This window comes from Gossypium raimondii, chromosome 3 (genome assembly GCF_025698545.1).
Source record: "Gossypium raimondii isolate GPD5lz chromosome 3, ASM2569854v1, whole genome shotgun sequence".
NCBI lineage: Eukaryota > Viridiplantae > Streptophyta > Magnoliopsida > Malvales > Malvaceae > Gossypium > Gossypium raimondii.
The window spans coordinates 12702744-12724243 of NC_068567.1; the positions used below are offsets into that span (position 1 = coordinate 12702744).

The window sequence follows — 21500 nt, forward strand, 5'->3', positions numbered from 1 at the left end:
TTATGCAAAATTACCAATTTGCCCTAATATTTTAACTTTTCACAATTTAGTTCTTAAGCTCATAACTTAAAATCTAACAATTTTAATTTAAATAAAACTTGACCCATGTTGCAGGGACTTTAAATAAACTCATAATTATCAAAAATTCACAACAAAACCCTAAGATTTATACATTTAACAACTTAATCCCTATTTCCAAAATTCATCAAAAATCACTTAACAAAACTTGTTTATTTTTCAACAAGGATTCAGATTCTATCAATTAATATCAAATATATTTCAAAATAATTCATGGCAAGTCCCTCAACCTTTAAAAATTTTGCAAATTAACCCCTGGGATAGTTAGATTAAGCTAAAACAAACTCAAAAACATAAAAATCATTCAAAACAGGGAACAAAACCATACCATGCAAAGAATAATTCAAAACGAAGCTCTCTCCCCTTAAAAAATGATGGATTTAGCCAACAAGAAGAAAAATGAGAGGATGAAAACATTGTTTCATCTTTTCTTTACTTAATTTTCTTTTTAATTACCCAATTACCATTTTAACCATTAAAAATTTTCAACATTTCAATAAAACCTTGTCCATAACTATCCACTAACTCATTTAATGTTCTATTTACCATTTAAGTCCTTTAGTTTAGGATTTCATAGCTATTGGACCCCTTTAACTATTTAACAATTTTTATGATTTAGTCCTTTTTATTTAATTAACTAATTAAACATCAAATTTTCTTAACGAAACTTTAATACGACCTTAATATATTCTCATAAACATTAAAATAATAAATTAATAACTCGATCATCAAAATTGTGGTCCTAAAACCACTGTTTCTAACATCACTAAAATAGGGATGTTTCACTATAGCGATGGTTTGAGATCCCGCATGTGTTGCGGATACTCTGAAGCTTGTGTGAGTAGCATCATGACTCGATTAAAGTGCTAAAGTTAACTTGAATAAGTGTTATTCTTTTGATTATCTGAAATGAGATGTTATTATAACCATGATTTGGTTTTTGATCATTTATCATGTGGTATCATAATGATATAAAATATTCAGGTCTAAAGGTTTCGGGCAATCGAAACGTTGGTATATTAGCAAGAGTTGTTAGTTTCATGCTTTGAAATTCTTATAATTAAGTAAAAAGGTATGTGATGTTGTTTTACGAGCTTACTAAGCTATATTTAAACTTACTTTGTTTTGGTTGTATTTTCTTGTAGGTTGTCAGACTTTTGTTGTTGATTAGAAGTTCTGGAGATCACACTATCCGACATTTTATTCGATAATTATTTGCTAATTTTGGCCTAGGTTATAAATGGCACATATATAGGTTGATTTTATGTTAAGGTTGTTAATGTCTTGGTATATTAGTTGTAAATATCTTTGGGTGTAAAGTTGGTATATGTTTTGATAAAGGTGACCTTTTTGGTAATGAATGTTTATAGTCATCTTTGTAATAGCACCTTGGTTGGTATACAGTGTCAAGCTTGTTGTTAATATTGTTGGTTCATGATACCTAAATGGATGAAATGATAGATTTGAGAACTTGTATGCAAACTAATTTGATATGAAATGTATTTGTTTTGGTTTGGTAATTGAATTGTTGTGTCAATGATGGCACATTGGTTTGGCACTTAGGTTGTATGTTTTGCTATGTTTTGAACTTGATTTAATGCTTTTGATGTTATAAAAATGTTTGGTTTTAGGTTTAGTTTGTTACAAGTGATATGTGAAACCTACCTTGATTTTTAAGTACACACAGCCTACGACACAGGCTGTCACACAGTCGTGTGACCTTCAGTCACATGGACATAGTGAGTTACATGGCCTGGAGACATGACTATGTGACCCTAAAAACACAGGCATAGATAGTTACACGGTTTAACTGCATGGATGTGTGAGGGTACCTACACGACCATGTTTGAGGCCACACGGGATGGCCTTTTCCACACGACCATGTGACCCCTATTTTCACTATACACTAAAAATTTCGTAGAAGTTTCAATTTAATCTAGATTTGATCCATGTTTGTTTTAAATGTTCTACAAGCTCGACTTAGGTCTTAATTTTTTTTAAAAGCATGGAAACGATTGTTGATGAGTTATTTTGATTATGTTGAATTTACATTATGGATTATGTTAAAGTTTTATAACTGTAATATCTTATAGCTTGGGACGGTGATCGGACCGTGTATTGGGTGTTACAGTTTTTTCCTTAAAAGAAAAACTGTGGAGAATCAAAATTGTTTATTTTTATGATTGATTGATTCTTGTGAATAAATGTGAATATTATAAAATTGCCATAGTATGCCATGCATATATTGGAAGCATGACATTTAGATTAGGTAAGAATGTCACTAGTAATATTGTATGATCATTCTTGAAATTTGGGATAAAAACAACCTTGCATGTTTTTATAATATTAAGTGGGAGAAGGCCCTTAAACAAGACCAACGGCCTCCAGTGATGGTCCCTAAGTGATAGCATGACAAAGTTTCAAGCCATTTCCTACCTTGGCCGCACCCCAAGGTAAACTTTGTCATGTGGGTTTACTAGATGGGATTTCCTTTTAAGGACAATTAGTCATGCATGACTTTCAGAGCTATTGTCCTAAGATGAATCACAAATGAGAGCATGTTCATGATGGGTGTTGAGTTAATGGTTACAAACTCAAGATCGTCTCTTATTAAATAATTTCTTGAGAAATGATACTTAAGATAGAGATAATGGCCAAGCGTTAAACGGTCATTAGTTCGTGTAGAATCTTGAGAATTAATATTCATGAACTGACCCGAAGGTGACATGGTTGATGGATGTGAGAATGATCATAGCAACGAAAAAATTAAGGTTTTTACACAAGATGTATACATCATACTGCATGATTGATATGTTGCTGAAATGAAAAATATTTGTTTAATACAAAGATAGTAATTAGCGAATCTTTATTTTTTTCAGTTCAAATATGTCTCCTACTCCTCTTATTTCCATTCTTACTTAGAATAAATTAAATAGTGATAACTTTTGAGAATGGAAATGGAACTTATTTACAGTTCTCTGCTATGAGAAACACAAATTCGTTCTTGACAAAATGTGCACTCCTAAAGCTCAGCCCAAAGCGAGCAATCGTTGGAGAGATTCTGACTCGATTGCTCGATGTTATATGTTAGCGAGTATGAGTTATGTGTTGCAAAAGCAACATGAGAATTTCTATACTGCCAAAGAGATCATGAAAATTTTGAAGGGTTTGCTCTGAGGCCAATTCGCATTGGATGAACAATTTGCTATTACAAATTTGATGAATTCTTAACAAAAAATCGGCACTCCGGCCAAAGAAAATATGCTTAAGCTTATGGTATTATCTATGGAAGCGGAGGACAATAGAGTTGAACTAGACGTGAACACTCAAATTGAAAGTGTTCAAATCCTTAACCAAGGAGTTTGCTGGTTTTAGGGCCGCTTACAACTTGGGGAATAAGGCGTTTTCCCTTGACTCAGCTTATGAAGGAATTACAATCCTATGAATTGATGTTGAATGGTGGTAAGTCGGTTCAGGAGAAACCTGAAGCAAACTTAGCTGTAGTCCCCTCATCCTCTAAGGGGAAATAGAAATCTAAGGAAAGAAGAAATCGACTAAGTCTTCGATTCCACCTCGTGTGGATAAGAAGAAGGCTAAAAAGTCAAAATATCCTAAAAGAATTAAATGTCTCTTCTGCAATAGGAAAGGACATTTCAAATTAAACTGCAATGAGTATTTGGATTACCTAGCTGAAAAGGGAAAAGGTATGGAACTCTGTGGTTGACGCTTGCTTAATTGAAGAATCAATTGACAACTAGATTATTGATTCTGGAGCCACTAACCATGTGTGTTTCTTTACAGAGGTTCAGCGAAACGAGAAGTCTGCATGACAAGAGCCTCTCGTTGCGGACAGGAGATGGAAGCTATGTTTCAGCTGAAGCAATGAAAGAAGTTATTTTACACTTTGATATTTTTAGGAAGATTTTTTCAAAGAACGTGTTTTATGTACCTCTTTTAAGAGGAATTTAATTTCTGAAGCAAGTTTATTTTATGACGATTATATTGTGTCATTTAATAAAGTGATTGTTATTAACAGAAATTGTTCTTTAAGCTGTAATGGAAGGATGGAAAACAATCTCTACTTTATCAAACCAAATAACTAATTGATGCTTCAAACTAAAATAGTGAATTAAAAGCTTAAAACTTCTCACTCTAATTAGGGGTACCTATGGCACTTAAGACTTGGTCATATTAACCAAGAAAGAATCACTAAGGAAGTTAATCTTCCACAATGTGAATATTTCTTTGAAGGTAAAATGACTAAGAGGCCTTTTAATGTGAAAGGTACAAGGGCCAACCAACCTTTAAAACTTGTGCACACTGATGTATGTGGTCTCATGAGCATTAGTTCCCGAGAAAGTTATGATTATCACGTGACTTTTATCAACGATTATTCTCGATATGGATATGTGTATCTAATGCACCGCAAAAGCGAAACCCTTGATAAATTTCGAGAGTTTCGTGCAAAAGTGGAAAAACAATTAGGTTTATCTATAAAGAATCTTTGGTCTGACCGAGGTGAGGAATACTTGTCTGACGAGTTCTTAGGATACCTCGTAGAGAATGAAATTTTATCCCAATTGACTGTGTCAAGCACTCCATAGCAGAATGGCATAGCTGAGAGAAGGAATAGAACCTTGCTTAACATGGTCCATTCAATTTTAAGCTATTCACAACTTCCTACTTCCTTTTGGGGTTATGAGATACAAACGGCTTGCTATATTCTGAATGATATGTCAACCAAGTCTGCTTGTAAAACACCTTATGAACTGTGGCATGGAAAGAAACCCGCTCTAAATCACTTTAGAATATGAAGTTGTCCAGCACACGTTCTGGATAAGGACGCCAAAAACTTTGATGCACAGACAGAATTGTGTATGCTTGTAAGATATCTGAAAAGAACAAAGGGAGGATTATTCTATAATTCGAAAGATAATATGATTAAAGTTTCTACTCATGCTACTTTCCTCAAGGAAAGCTATATGGATAACTCTAAGTCTCGAAGTAAAGTGATACACGACAAAATTTCGGGAGTGTTAGAATAATCACCAAATTTAGTTCTCGAGAAAGTTGTAAAAATACCTGCAAACGATCAACAACATAGGGGAATCACTTGTAGAGGGAAAGTTTTTAAGAAATTGGGCTTCTTCATCTACGATGGTAGTATTTATAATACGGATGCCAATCATGAGGTTGATGATCCACTCACTTATGAGGAGGTTATGCAGGACATTGATTCTAAGCTCTAGAAATAGGCCATGGATGCCGAGATGGATTCTATGAAATCCAATATGATATGGGAACTTGTAGACTTACTAGTTGGGATTAAACCCATAGGGTGTAAGCGGATCTACAATAAGAAGAGAAATGTGGAACAAAAAGTGGAAACACACAAAGCTAGACTTTTAGGGGAAGACTACACACAGAAGGAAGACATCAATTATGATGAGACCTTCTCACTGGTAGTCATGCTCAAGTCTATCCGCATACTCTTATCCATTTTCACTACTATTGATTACGAGATCTGGCAAATGGATGTCAAGACAGCATTCTTTAATAGCTATCTTGATGTGATCATTTACATGGCTCAACCCACTGACTATATTGTCGAAGGAAAAGGAGCAAAAAGTTTACAAACTGCTAAGATCCATTTATGGACATAAGAAGGGGTCCCGCTCATGGAATAAAATATTTGATCAAATGATCAAGACTTTTGGATTTGAGAAAAACACTGATTAGCCTTGTGTTTATAAGCGTATAAAGCACAAAAAGTTGGTTTTCCTTGTTCTGTATGTCGATGATACGTTACTTATCGAAAACGATGTAAGAGAATTGTCATTGGTTAAACTATGGTTAGCTTAACATTTTAACATGAAGGACTTGGGTGAAGCTAGTTATACTCTTAGAATTCAAATCCTTAGGGATCAAAAGAATAAAACGATAGCTCTATTTCAAGCTTAATACATCTATAAGGTATTGGAAAATTTTGCAATAACTGATGTGAATCCAGGCATTCAGCCAACTACATCAGATTTTTATCTTTCTTTAGATGACTATCCTAAGATAGCAGAAGAAGAGACCATATAAGTAAAGTTCCATATACTTCGGAAGTTGGAAGCCATATGTATGCAATGCTTTGCACACGTCTAAATATATGTTTCGCAATAGGAATGGTTAGTCAATATCAAGTGAATCTAGGTCTCAAGCATTGGTAAACTGTAAAGCATATATTAAGGTATATTAAAAAAAATTAGGGATTATATGCTTGTGTTGGATACACATATTCAAACTTCCAAACCTGTAAAGATTCGAGGAAATCAACGTCAGGAAATGTATTCGTTCTAGGCCGTGGAGCCATAGTATAGAGAAGTGTAAAACAAGCTTGCACTGTTAAATCTACTATAAAGGTCGAGTATATGGCTGCTTCTGAGGAAACGAAAGAAGTAATATGGCTTCAAAAGTTCTTAACCGATCTTGAATTCCTTAACGGTATGGAAAAAACTATAACATTGTATTGTGATAATAGTATTGCAATAGCTAATACCAAGGAAAAGAGAAGTCATAAAAGGACGAAACACATTGATCAGAAGTATCACTTGATACGAGAGGCGGTAACCGAAGGAATTGTAGATGTGATGAAAGTAGCTTCTGAAGATAACCTTGCGGATCTGTTTACTAATACTCTTGTAACTAGGAGTTTTAACAAACAGGTCAAGGATATGGGAATGCGAAAATGACACATTTACTTCACTAGGGTAAGTGAGAGATTGTTGGGAAATGTGTCCATTTTGTAGTAAGCATGTAACTATTTTCCATTTGTTTGAAAGATGAATAAAGAAAGAAAGTTAATTTCACATTTCACTATTATGTCTTTTGTATTTCTGTCTTTTATATTTGCATGCATAGCAAATTTGTGACAAGCAAATATTAGCTCATTGATTTTCTAGTTCAAATTGAAGAAAAGTGGCATTGTAAAAACGTTTACATTGTGAGAAAGATAACTTACTTCAGTAGATAATCTAAATAAGCCTGTAATTCTGTAAAAGAATCGAAGTAAGCATTTGATTCAAATACTGAGAAGGATTACTATGTTGTCTATAATTCCAATTAGGGAGTTGGCTAGTCTTGGCTATCAGAGCAGTTGACTCCACGAGTAGAGACATATTTGTATTCACTGGTAGAATGATACACTGGACTGGACCGAAGATGAATTAATTTTGAATTCGTTTGTGAATTAATTCACTTGTGACGTTCATGGTGTGATTTACCAAAATCCTGAGTTAGTCACTAACCATGCGTATGCAACTCATGTGCTTTGATATAAGTGGAGACTTATGCTATAAAGATGATCAAGCCCATAGCCAGTATGTTGGGTACATGACTTGTGTATGGCATGGTTTTACTAGCAATAGTGGAATTCATAGCTCAATTAAAAAATTAATGATATCCTCTCATTAGCATTGTGTGGATTGATAAATATGAAACGTGGCCACAGGTTGCTTGTTCTCGAACGAGAAATTTATCACTGTCATTTGTTGAAAGTGATCATATTAATCATTAAGAAGACACAATAGTGATAGTGAGATAAAATAAGATTGTATTCAGTGAACAGATTTAACTCAAATGAATTAATGATATCATATGAGGGTAACACACACATGACCAAAAGGAGTATACAATAAGGAGTTTTCAATCATGGTACTTCTTGTGGACTGACTCCATGATTAAGTAATTGTGAATTATCGAAACAATGCTTCTAGACATAATTACAATCATTAGAGCCAAATTGTATATGTCTGATTGGTCCCTCCGCTAGCTCAACAAAAGGTCGATCGAACTGCATTTGAATAAGAAGAAAATTCTACAACATTGGAAATAATTTAATTGAGTCAATTTACTCGATGTGGAACTAAATTAGGTAGTCATGAGAATTGTTTAGCTAGAGAATTTGATTAAAGAATTTTCTTGAAAAATTAATTTGGAAAATTTAAGTGATTTTTGGAAAAATTAATTTTGATCAAGTAAAATTAAATTAATCAAATTAATTTAAATTAATATGATAGTTTTGGAAATTATTTTTCAAGTTAGTTAATTGGCCTAATAGGTAATTGAACTTGAAAATTGGGCTTGAGATCGTAAATTAGGCCTAGGATCCCAAAACCGAGACCAAGGCACAAAAACTGGTCAAACTAGACCTGGTATTTGAAATCGGGTCAACTATCCAACTGGTGGCTAGATTGGACCGGTCGGGTTGTCACTGACCCAGATCGAACCGGCTCGAGGTGTCGTAAGGGTGGCGCACCTGCATCACTAGACACAACGGTGCCAGTGGCTACGATAGCTGCATCCCAGCGGCCAGCGGTGGTTGGTCTTCAGTGGTTAAGCAGTGGAAGAGTTACACTCCTACTGGGACTCTAGTAGAGAATTTGATTTCAGATTAACTATTTCAAAAATAATATTATTTTAATATTTTAATATTAAATTAAATTTAATGTTTATCTTGTAGATAAACATTCTATTATTTTAATAAGATTTAATATTAAATTTAATCTAATATTTATCTTGATAAATATTATATTAATTTAATATTAAAGTGATTAAGTTTAATCATAGTTGAACTCTCTAAACTCTCCCTATATAAAAAGAGCTTTGGGTCATTATTTTACACACATTTGAATTCAAAAGAAAGTTGTAGAGAGAAAATTCTCTTGAGAGATTATTTTAGAAAATTTCTAGAGATATTTTTCTAATTTATAACTTGACCCAAAAATTTAGAGACATTGTGAAATTACCCATTGGTAATTTTTGTGAAAAATTTTTTGGTTCGAAGCGAGCCCATATTCGGCAGACGTGAGCTTGAGGATAGCGGAGAAGATTACTCGATCGAAGCACTCATCCTAGAGGAATCGAAAAGATACAATTTTGAGTAAGTGTTTATTACTTTAGATATCACAATCAATATCTTGTTTTGGAAAAAATTTTAAACTCTGGTTTTTCCTTAAATTTATTTTTCGTTGTGTTTTCTAAACCCGTTTTTTCTAATAGGTTGGTGAGTTGATATCGCACAAATCCAAAACCAAGACACTGACAAGCAATTAAGCATATACTCAAGTATTTACGTAGAACGAGGGATTATATGCTTTTGTATTCCGGAAGAGATCTTACTCCTATCGAATATACTAATTCTAAATTCAAAATGTTTTTAGATTTGAGGAACTCGACATCGGATTGTGTTTTTGTACTAGACGACAGGTCCATAGTGTGAATAAGTGTCAAGTAGAGTTACATTGCTAAATTCACTATGGAGGGCCGAATATGAGGAATGGAAAAGCTATGGCACTATAATAGTGTGGATATAGCTAAACCCCCAAGAAACCACATTAGGAAAAAAACATTGATAGAAAGTATCATAAAGGAGACAGTAGTGTTTGACGAAATAGTGGATGTAGTTAAAGATCGTATTTAATGACAAAACTTTGGGATTTATTTTGCCAAGACTCTTCTAGCTAGAGAGCTCTTTGTGAAACATATGGAGGGCATAGGAATGCAAAACATAACTCATCTACTTCATAAGGGCAAGTGGGAGACTGTTGGATCTAATGCCCTAAGTGTAGTATTTTCGTCTATGTACACTTGTAATTTTTTCGAACAGATTGGTAAATAAAATAATTCATGGATTACATTAATATACTTTATATAATGTTCTCATATGATTTTTGTATGCAAAGCAAAATAGAAGAAAATATTAGTTCACTAGTTTCTAATGTTTCAAGTAATACTAAAGAGAATTGCGTACTGGGATCGCAATACGAAAAGACAACTCATATTGGTAGATGAACCTAAACATGTCATTAATCTAATTGGAAATGAGCAAATCGATTGAAAAACTATTATTTCGTCTATCAAGTCCAATTGCGGAGATGCATTGGACATCAGAGTGGATGACTCCCAAAAGATAGAGATATAGATGTGACTGACTGGATATTAGACATGACCCAAGTAGAATAGATCCTGAATCAGTTTATGGATTTATTCACTTGTGATGTTCAAAGTGTGGCCTACCTTAATCCTGAATGGGTGAAGGATTATGTATGCGTGACTCATATACTTTGATGTAAGTAAAAGTCTAAGTTCAAATAGATAAGGAATTGAAAGTTGGTGCATTTGGTATACAACTTCTGCAATATGTAGTGTCATTCACAACAATAGAACTCATAGCCTGAGACATGGGTAAATGATATCCTCTCATTTGTATTACATGGTTGATAAAAAGTAAATGTGGTCATGGGTCATTCGTCTTTGTGATGAATGACTTGATTACTATTTAATAGTAATTGACTTTTCATGAAGGAATATGTAATGGTTACCATGAGACAAAATATGATTATATTGGAAGAGCAGACTTATCCCAAAGAGGTTAAAGATATCCTATGAGGGTAACGCACTTATGACATGGTCATTTGACGAGCATTAATCGAGTTGCTTTCGTAATGGTATGCTGTTGGGGAGAGCTCAGTCACGATACTATAGTGGAATGACTTCGTGACTAAATGAGTTTATAATTAATAAGAGAAAATTTGTAACTTAATTATAAATCATTTGAGCCCTAACCACATATGTCTAACCGGACCTCTGCTAGCTCGTTGAAACCAGAAATGAATTGCATGTTGAATAAAATAAACAGAAATGATAGATATGTATAAATGAGAAATATTTGGAAATGAATGTTGTTTTCTTCAAAATAAAAAAGAAAATAATCTGGAAATGAGTTTATTATTTTCAAATTAAATGAAGTTTGAAAATGGAAATAAATCATTTTGTCATAGTAAATCCATTGAATGTAGAAATATTAAATATATTTTCTCATAAATTCTTTTACGGTAAAATTATCATGATTTTAACAGAATTAAAATTGGGTTGAAAAAATTATTTATTTTAGAAATTTATTTATTTAAATTAATTTGAGATATTTATTTTGGGAAATAGAAAAAAAGTATTAGGTTGAATCGATTTATAAAAGGTTGGGTTAAAAGTTCAGGAAGCACTTGTAATTGGATCCGATATGGGAAAGGCCCAAAAGCACCTCATGTTTAAGAAAGGGACGACAAACCTTAGTTCGTTTAACTAAGGTTGCTGCCCCACCTACTTCTATTTGGATTAAGGATATGTTTTCTATTGAAATAGACTTCTACCATTCTTAAAGATTTTACTTATTCTCCGTATAAATAGATGGCACCAGTAGAGCTAAAGATACAACTTGAAGATATTGTTACTCTACCCGAAAATATTGAGATTTTATTCTCTAAATATTAAATCTATTTTCTGAAATAACAATAATGTTGATTTCTATTGAGAAGAGATTTTTCTTTTACATTGAAAGTAAAGAAAACTATTTATGGTTTTATGTTTGATTTGAATCATTTGAGTCTACACTCGAAGCAGTTCGTGGTACGAGAATAACACAAGTGCGATTTGGGTAAATGGTTTATTGCTAAAAATATCAAAAACTAGCTCGATTTTTAAAATTATCATTTTTCGCCTTACAAGAAAATCATTTTCGAACCAGATTTTTTCCAATAGTCGTGACACACATGTGACACTGACACATGTGTATCACAACACTGGCCCTCCATCACCTCAAGGAAGCAACCTTCAACAAAAACCCAACTTAGAGCAATCTGCCACGAAGGTTGCGACACTAGGTGTACTGTGTCACCAGATTAAGCTTCAATGTCTTGACTACAAGCCTTCGAGGTCACAAATCTAAGTCAATAGTTGAAGTGAAGAAGCCCAGTGCCACTGTCATCAAGGTTACAACACCAGCTAAGTTGTGTTGTGACACCAATTGCCCCAAGCCAAGCTTGTGCCTATTGTTGGAGATGTCGCGACACCAAGAGCCCTCTAGGCTAAGATCATGTTCACTGCCACAAATTTCGAGACACCAAAGCTTGGGTGTCACGACATTAAAGTCTAACGAGGTTATAAAATACTAAAAGGGAAATTTTATGTCCAACATCAACTCAAGTCACATAATTCTCTCCAAAGAAATTTTTTTTTCAAATGATAGGGTTATAGAATATGTTGTATTAAAGGAAACTTGATGCTAAACAAAAAAGGAGGCTCTTTTATCATCTTTTTGTCATCTCTTTTACTCTTTTCACCATTTTTTGTTTTCTAGGTTTTCTTTTATTAACTTAGTAATTAGTAGTTGTTAGTTTCTTCTTCATTTTTACTGTAGCTTTAGTTTTATTACAAGTAGATACAAAACTCTCTCTTGTTATTTTGAGTTCATTTTAAAGCATTCAATAGATTTTCTTCTTGTTAGTTTTCAAAACTGAAAAAATATCATCTTTGGTTGTGGTTTTATCATCTTTCTTATTGTCATCATCTTCAATAATGAATCCTTCAAGAGTCACAAAGTACCTCTAAGCCTTGTCATTTTATGGTTATTTAATGGATCATCTAAGAATGAAATTGATTTATATTTGTATGTTGATGATGAGTAGGCACTGAGTCTTATGGTGGTTGGTTGATTGAAATGTTGTATGGTTAGTTTTTGGGTCAGTGACTAAATCATAAAAATTGGACTAAATCGAGTAGACTTCAAACCTATAATTGACGCTTAGAGGTGAATATTTAGATAAGTTAAACCAAAAGGAGATCCTATTGCGAACCAATTTGATTGTCTCAATTTAGTTTAGTGAGGTTGAGAGATAAACTAAACTAAATCGTCTAATTCGGTAAAATAGTGACCGAGAGTTAAAATTGGACCAATTAGAAGTTTGGGCAATTTAAATCCCTAATCCAAGAATTAATTAGCAACATAGATATCAATCGACCACTATATCTCATTGAATTGATATTTGTGTACAATTTATTGTTATTCAAGTTAGTCCTCCTAGGTGTAATTTAGTGTAATCAACCTTGAATGATGAGTTGACGTAATATAGTACTCAGTGATTAGCTAGTTAGACTTATTAATTGTATGTTTGATCATTGTCATTTACCTTATTGTCCGATCTATCTTGGGTTCGATCCTTGGAATGCTCAAAGTGTTCCATTGTAACACTTAAAAATAATACAATTGATCAGTCACACTTGCAGTCAAGCCGCTTTTAAAATCTTATATTCTTTTACTAATTCTCTGCTCGACATTCGTACACCATGGTGTGGTAGCATAAATACTTAAACTAATGACCAAAGACATGCATTTAATCCTAAATACGTGCATAACTATGAAATTCATACTTAATTTACTAAATGTATGAATGAATGTACATTAAATGCATGTATTTAGTTAATGTACATGCATTTAATGTACATTCATTCATGCACGCACTAACTTCCTAATTCATGTATTATACTTTATGTAATGAAAGCATTTAATTAAATAAATTCAAAAGTCACTTAGGAATTTTTCATGCTTTTGCAAACCAAAATGAATGGAACTTGGGTTCATCTCTTTTGAGCTTCTCTAATTGGGCCAAAAATTCTTGCAAGTATAATGCAATTTCAACTTATATTTGTTTGACCTTATCATGAGCAATTTGCCCAAAGTTATCCACTTGAAATTAGGCAATTTTATCTTCTCCATGGATCACATATTCATCCAATACATGTACAAAATATTGAATTAAAATAGTGCATTTAGTAACTAGTCTAGATTCAACCCCCTAGATAGCCTTCGTTAAAATACATATAACTCTTTGTAGAAAACTCCAAAAGACACTTCTTTTAATGCATTGGAAATAAAACTCCCAAAACTTTCCATTCACATATGATTCACAATTTTTGGGCATGTGAATCAATATTGTCGAAACCTTTTTGGAACTCGACTTGCTATTTGTAAAACGAAGATGGAGTCGCCACCAATCCTTTTTATTAGGTGTGATTAGATCACCTTGAAACTTAATCATTTTAACAAAAAGGTTAGATTCACTAAAACAATAATTTTCGGCCTACAAAATCCAGGAAATGGATTCGGGAGTCGGTTACATATGAGGAAGGATTAACACACTCATAACACCCAAAATTGGTACCTAGTTGATTACTTAATGTCTTAGCGTCGAAAATTGAGAATTCAAAGAGAATTTAAAATGTAATCCCTTTTACATAATGTTATTTGATGGCAATTAAAATATCCAAATTAAGTTTATGGAGGAGGTTTTCTTATTTCGGATCAATCAAGATGAAAAGTCATGTCACGTAAGTTAGGGCACATGATCTCGTATTCCCGAAAATAAGAATGCTTATCGTTTAATTATTACCTAAATCCTATACGTTTTGAATTTTAAAAGGATGTTCGATTATTTTGGTTCAAGGAGAAAGTCATACCCCGTAAGTTAGGGGCACAACTTCTCGGATCCCTAAATACAGAAAATTACCTAGGTTTTAATTATTTCTTATATGTTTGCATAGAAAAATGGATGAATGTATGTAGCAATATTTACAATATACGATGATTGCAAAATTATGATATTAACAAAATAACAACATAAATAATAAAATAAAATGACAATACTATAATGAATACAATAATAAGAAATAAAAAGTATTCAATTAATAATACTATATGATAATAATGATAATAATAGAGAAATAATATAAAAAGGTATGATGATAATATAATTATATCCATAAAATCTTAACTTTTGAGCAAATTTTAACAAAATAATATTAATTAGCAACGATAATCACTTAATAGTATTAATAATATCAACATTTAAAATAAATGACCAAAATAAAACAATCAGAAATTCGATGGCAAAAACGTAAATTATGCAACTTAAAGGATAAAAATTAAAAAAAAACAGCAAGTACAGGCACTTGATTAAATAAACAGGGGACTAAATTGAAGCTATGATAAAGCTGAAGGTATAAATAAATAAAAATATAAAATAAAAGGTTAAATTAAAATACAATAAAAATGCAGGGACCAAAAGGGCAAATAACCCAACCCCAGTACACGTTCCACTTCCCAGACGGTCAACAGTCTGAGGACCAAAATGAAAACAAATTAAAATTAAATGGTGTAATTTAAAAAAAGAAGAAAAACCAAAATTAGGACCATATTGAAAAGCACCTAAAGGCGAAAGGACTTGGGAAGCAATTTGACCCTTCCCTCAAAAACACATAGATCCTAGAGGATCTGGGCCGGGTCATCGGGTCATGTCCAAAATGACATCGTTTTGAGGCTTCTGAAGCTAGGTCAAAACGACGTCGTTTCATTAAGCCTATATAAGTAAAAAATATTTTTAAAAAATCATTCTAAACCTTTTTTTTAATTCCTTTTTGTTTTCTCTCAAGCCCTCCTTTGTCCGGCCATAGGGACAGTGGGTCTTAGTTGTGGTCCTGATAATTGGCGACAGTGACCGCTGCCTCCGGTGGCCGGAGATCCAAAAAAAAAACTTTTTTTAAATCCTTAAAAAGTGTAAAATGCAGATCTAAGGTTAGAAAACCCAAAAAAAAAGCCAAAAATAAGAGAAAAAAAGAAACCTTTCGATTTCTCCCCTCTCCAATGAGGCCCTCAATGGAACCCTAGGGGATATCGAGGCTTCTCGAGTCGGAGAGGAGTTTCTACAATGGCCTGAACGACGAAATAGGTAAAAAAAAAAAAGAATCTTTGTTTGTCTCCTTTTTTTATGTTTGCTTCAAAAAAAAAAAGAACTACCTTTTTTTTAACTTGGTTTTTTTTTTGTATTCTATTCCATCGATGTCTAAAATACATAGGGTTTTTGTTTGCCTTTTATAGCCGAATTAAAATACAGATATATTGTCTTTCTTTCTTTCTTTTTTCCTTGTTCGTTGTTTCTCTACTTCTGCTTTCTGTCTTCTGCTTTTTTTGTCTTCTTTCCCTTTTTGCAAGTGGTGGTGGCAGAAGAGGTGTCAGATGGCACAATTGCTGATGTGGCGAGGCTGCAGCATGGATGGAGTTAGGGTGAACTAGGGTTTCCGAAAATTTTTTAGGTTTTAAACTTTTAAGTTTTTTTTTTTTGTATTTGGGCCAATCTATTTTTATAAATGGACTTAATAATGGACTCATTATTATTTTTTTATTTTACTTTTTTTTTTGAGGGGGGACGGGACGAATGACAGATATGAACTTCAATTTCAAGTTTATGCATAACTCTTGGATTTTTGGCAACTTTGACTCTTGATTAACAAATATTTCTCCAACTAAAATGCTTCCAGCTTCCACCCAAATTTGCCTCTTCATAAATTGGCTCCGTTAGTCTTTCAACTACCAAAATATGCTTAGCTCCATTTCCTTCAATTTAGATTATAGTGAGCGGTGCTCTTAAATAACTCGGGTTCCATGTTAATGGGCTTGAACTTCAGTCCATCTTTATTAGGTTTCTTAACTCGAATCAATTATGATGTGACACATGACCAATATATGTAAGGGTTGCACAACCATTCAATTGCAAAATAAGTTGCAACTAATGTAAAAGTTAGAATGTGCAAACAAAATCAACATTATTGATAAGTGCAAGACCCACAAATGAATTGTGAAAGTTATATTTGTGATTAAAGTTGGACAAAAATAAAATCAAAAGGTGTCGAATTCAAGATGCTTGTGATATATATATACACGTGTATATACATTAAATAGTTGAGAATAATGAATTAAATAGTTGGGATTTAGGAAAGATCAGTGTTGCACTTTCTTTCAATGCTGATTATAAAATAGTCATTCTAAAAAACAAGAAGGAAAAAAATTTAAAATCTCATACATTCAAAGATTGTACAGATATTTATGTTATGAGAATTGACAAGGTCGTACGGAGAATGGAATTAGATGTCTGTTTGCGGGTCCAAGAAGATAGTTCCCACGAGGAAATTATCTACTCCTTTCAGAGCTTTCTCGATCGGTTTGAAAATTTATCATTTGGTTACCAAAATTTCACGAGACATATTTGAAAAGTGCTTTATCCGAATGGAACTTTTTTTAATCACAAACAACAGATGTTGGGTATGAAAAACAGGCCGAATTTAATTGCATAGGGGAAGGGGGGTATTGAAAGCTTTACGAGTTAAAGTTGTTTCAGTGACCCAACTGTGGAAGTTGGAGCTATTTATGGTATTAAAGATCCCTTCGCATTCAAGACCTTCACCTATGCGTAGTCTCACCACATTTAATGGCCCGTACTTCCTCACCTCTCAACTCCCAAACTTCTGCCTATATAAACCATCTATACGTTTCAGCATTTTATCAATGGTTTCCTTTAAAGCCTCACTCTCTCCGGAAATGGGGAAGACCACGTCGGAGTTTGAGAATTTATGGAAGAAGAGAAACTTGGAAGAGCCTTTAGATGGTGACGAAGAAACTCTCATTAAGCGATCGAAAACCGAAAGAACAAAACCAGGGTTTGATATGGAGCTTCACCTCGACACTCCATTGCCTATAGAGTGGCAAAGATGTCTTGATCTTCAGGTATATATATAGACACATACATGCATATATGGACAGCTATTTTGTACTTCATACAATGAACGAACAGGGTTATATGATACTTACAATCTTGTTATTGTTTCGGTTTTGTGGGTGTTCAGTCAGGGACGATACACTTTTACAATTCAAGGACTGATACGAGAACTTGTAAGGATCCAAGGACAAGCCCTGAGTGTCCAAGCACTGGTCACATGAGTTTAGACCTTGAGCTAAACTTACCATGCGTTTCTAATGCAACAAATCCGGAAGCGGTGAGCAAGCAAAACTGTGTCGGCTCAGTTGAGAAGAAGCTCAACAGTTGGGGAGGATTAATGCAGAAGCGTCCGTGGTTAACGGTGGAAGAGGCGAAGGAGGAAGAGGTGGAGATGGTAGCAACAGTGTGCAGGCAGTGCCATATGTTGGTGATGCTAATCAAATCATCACCTGCTTGCCCTAATTGCAAATTCAGGCACCCACCACCAGACCAAGGCCCTCCAAAACTATGCAACCAAAGGCATAGCCTCCTGTGCTAGCAAGCCGGGATGGACCATCAAGCTCATCATCTCCAACATATGTATACATATAAGCTTCTTAAACCATTGAAATCTACATTTAGAAATCTGCCATTTTTCAATGGTGACTTAATATAATGTACAAGATATTTCTAGCCTCTGAACTCAGAAGCTTCGCCTGTTTCAATGTAAACCTAAAATGGGATCCTCGAAACCTCAAATTTCAATATTGTACGTGTTTTAAACAACCTCACTCCATAATTTAATTCAATCTTTTTCCTGTTACATCAAAAAGCAGTTTCTGGTCATGACAGATACGAGCAAAAGGCAGGGAGATTACCTTAATAAATTTAAAATTAAAATAACATTATAAATTTAAAGATTAACAACAATTACAAAATCTAAAAATGAAATAGAAAATTAATTTGGAGAATAGAAAAGTAAATATTTTTATTTAAAAGGTATTGACTTGATTTTAAGAAGGATTTTTAATTGGGTTTAGATTTGAATATAAAACCAAGATAATCCAAGGCAGAGAAAATGGAACTCTTTACCTTTCCTTTTACAGGTTCATAAAACCCTTATTACTGCGATGTTAGGCATTGGTAATATTCTTTCTCAAAAGAGGACATTGAGAAATTTTCTGGGTATTTCTTTATATACTTTCTCTTACTAATTTCTTACGGAAAAATTTTTAAAAATAAATATTATAATGTCATATGGATTCCAAATGTAATTTGCTGAAAGATATATGAAACAACATTCAACTATATTGCTGAGCTTTGCATTAAATTATAAATTATCTTTCAGCTATATTAATTTTTATATAAATGAAAACGATATAAGTAGATGATCTAAAACTCTATTATCATTATAATTAAACTCTTGATTTGATTAGATTTTTATAGCTTAAATCTCTCTATATACAAAATTAATTTGAAACTTTAAATTTAAAAGAATAATTCAATCATTACTATATAAAATTTCTATAATAAAAGTAGACTTTTATTATTAATCAAATCTTTTAAGAATATTCACTTACCCCTTTCAAATCTATTTATTAATCAAATTTTAAATAAAAATATTATACCCTTTTTATTATTTATTTCTCTATTTTAATTACAAAATAATACAGATTTAATTATATATTGAAGTGTTATAAAATTATATATACGAAATTATATTCCCATGCATGCACAAGTCGATTGTATATATTAAATTTATAATATTTTGTAACGATTTTTTTCAGTGTCGGAAAAATTCAATTTTTAGATTCAATTTCTTAATACAAGCTAATTCAAAAACTTAAACTAAGAGTTTTGGGGCAATAACGAGAATAAAAGGAGAATTAACAAGTGATTCATTAAGAGATTTAGTAATTTATTTGGAAGATTAGTAATTAATGCATAAAGATTTAATTCTCCCTTAATTGTTATTTAACCAAGCCCTTGTGAGTAATTAAATCATGGATTAATTAAGTTAGTGAAAGACTTTGATCTAATCCATAAATTCCCACTAACCATTTCTAAACTAATTCATATCCTTGAGAGCATTATATTAGATTTAATAAGTTAAAATTAAAATCTCATGTGATGGTCTGATAGTCAGGGTGCTCACCGTCCCAGGTGTGGCCTAGATTTGAGTCGCGTTAGTCGTGTTTGTTGTTCGGGCTTTACCCTATTCTTGTAATTCACCAAAAAAAGTTAAATTAAAGTAAATTATGGCCATTATCTTCTCTTAAGTCTGTAAGTAAGAAAAAAATGAAAACTTGAAGGTTTCTCTCCATTTTTGATCAAGTAGAAGAAGCGTCCAATCGTAAGTCTCTTTGGGAAAATTCATGTGTTGATTTTCATATTTTAAACTTGAAATTTATAAGTTAGGAATGAAGTTTTATAAGGATTAAGTTAAATGGCCAGGGTTGAAAGCTTCGGAAGTTTAGGGAGCGAATGGAAATAACGTGAATTATAGGTATGTTTTTTGTTAGCTCGAGACTTCTAAATTATAATGTAAGTGAAAGAAATAGATTCAAATGGGATAATTTTGAGTTATGTGAAATTCTGACGTTAGAGTTTCAGATGTCAAGTTTAGGCAATGCATTTCATGTTTAGTTTAAATGATTTTATTGTTTGAATGTGTGAATCTAATCTTGCCTTGATGATTGTTTGATGAATTGTAGCTAAGGAAATGGCTAAATCTTCAAAAGGAAAAGGAAATGAAAAGATGTCTGAGGCATGATGCTTACAGTTTGTGCTAACCTAATTCATTTCCTCTACATGATATTATTAAGTAGTTAGGCTTAAGGAATTATTAATGATGATTTGATGAGATTTAATTCGTTACTTTGGTTTAATGATTTTGAAAATCGTTTATATGATATTGAGAAATGGTCTAATCTATGTTGTGATATCATGATGAGAATTATGAATGATATTGAGAAATAGTATAATCTTGATTTAATGATATTGAGAATTATGGTTTTTAGAAATAGTATAATCTTGATTTTTAGAATTATGTTGTGATTTAATGATTTTTAGAAATAGTATAATCTTGATATTGAAAAATAGGATTCATTGTCTTCAAAGAAGCTTTGGTGCTTGTGCGCACTTGTGTGCATTACTTGACTCTTGTGAGCACATTACCTAACATTTGTGTGCATTTTATACTGGCACTTATGAGCATACTATGGAGTGTTAAGGGAAATTAATGAATTTATACTCGTTTGACGCTTGTGTGCATCACTGTGGAGTGTTAGGGGATTAATCCATGTATTCATTCTCGAGTCCGCATTAGGCTAATAGGGGCTAAAATATGATAATGAGATTTGGTTTAAATTAAAAATGAAAATGTGATATATGTAAAATCAATGATAATGTTGACTTAAATACCTTAAAGGTGATTTGAAATATCCATCTCTTGTTATGTATTCATTGTTGAATATTATGGAATTCGATCTAATAATATGTTATAATGTTATATTAGTATGCTTTATCGCTTCATGCTTTTAAGTTTTGAAATCAAATTATGTAAGCGCCATTAAGCTTTCAATTCTTAGCTGCAAATGTGTTTGTTTTTGTACGCAGGTGTTGAGTTGATTTTTTATTAGCTCATAAGATTCAGCAGCATCAAAAGCATCATACCTCAGCTCAATCTAGTAATCATTGTGACACCCCACACCTGACCTGATTGCAAGATTCGAATGTGTGACATCACATTACGCTACCCAAGCAACTCAAGCTATTATAACATAAATACATCCAATACAACCATCTGAAGAATTCGTGTACATGCATTTGAACATTCATTGATTTCATTTTATCAATTTATGGGGTTATACGAGGTTAATTTCAGAGTTAGAATTTGAATCCAATCTAAATTTTTAAAATTTCTATATTATTTCTCGAGATATTCAAATGCATTTCTTGAGACAAGATCATGTTTGTCTCGAGACAAACCTCCCCTTTTCCCTATTTTTGCTTTGA

General features: G+C 32.7%; 1 protein-coding gene across 1 annotated transcript; it reads left to right on the forward strand.

The window, feature by feature from the left end:
- The first annotated feature begins 17295 nt into the window (after positions 1-17295).
- LOC105797219 (protein CURLY FLAG LEAF 1) lies at positions 17296-18185 on the forward strand. The gene is made up of 2 exons (XM_012627167.2): positions 17296-17512; positions 17632-18185. The coding sequence occupies exons 1-2, from the start codon at positions 17327-17329 to the stop codon at positions 18040-18042; spliced, it is 597 nt and encodes a 198-aa protein (XP_012482621.2). The 5' UTR covers positions 17296-17326; the 3' UTR covers positions 18043-18185.
- The last annotated feature ends 3315 nt before the right edge of the window (positions 18186-21500 follow it).

What these genes read in the sequence shown, in the direction of transcription:
- LOC105797219 (XM_012627167.2), top strand. Translation starts at nt 17,327, where the DNA reads ATGGGGAAGACCACGTCGGAGTTTGAGAATTTATGGAAGAAGAGAAAC. An exon ending in AAAGATGTCTTGATCTTCAG is followed by an intron (nt 17,513 to 17,631) that starts GTATATATATAG and finishes GTGGGTGTTCAG; the next exon opens with TCAGGGACGATACACTTTTA.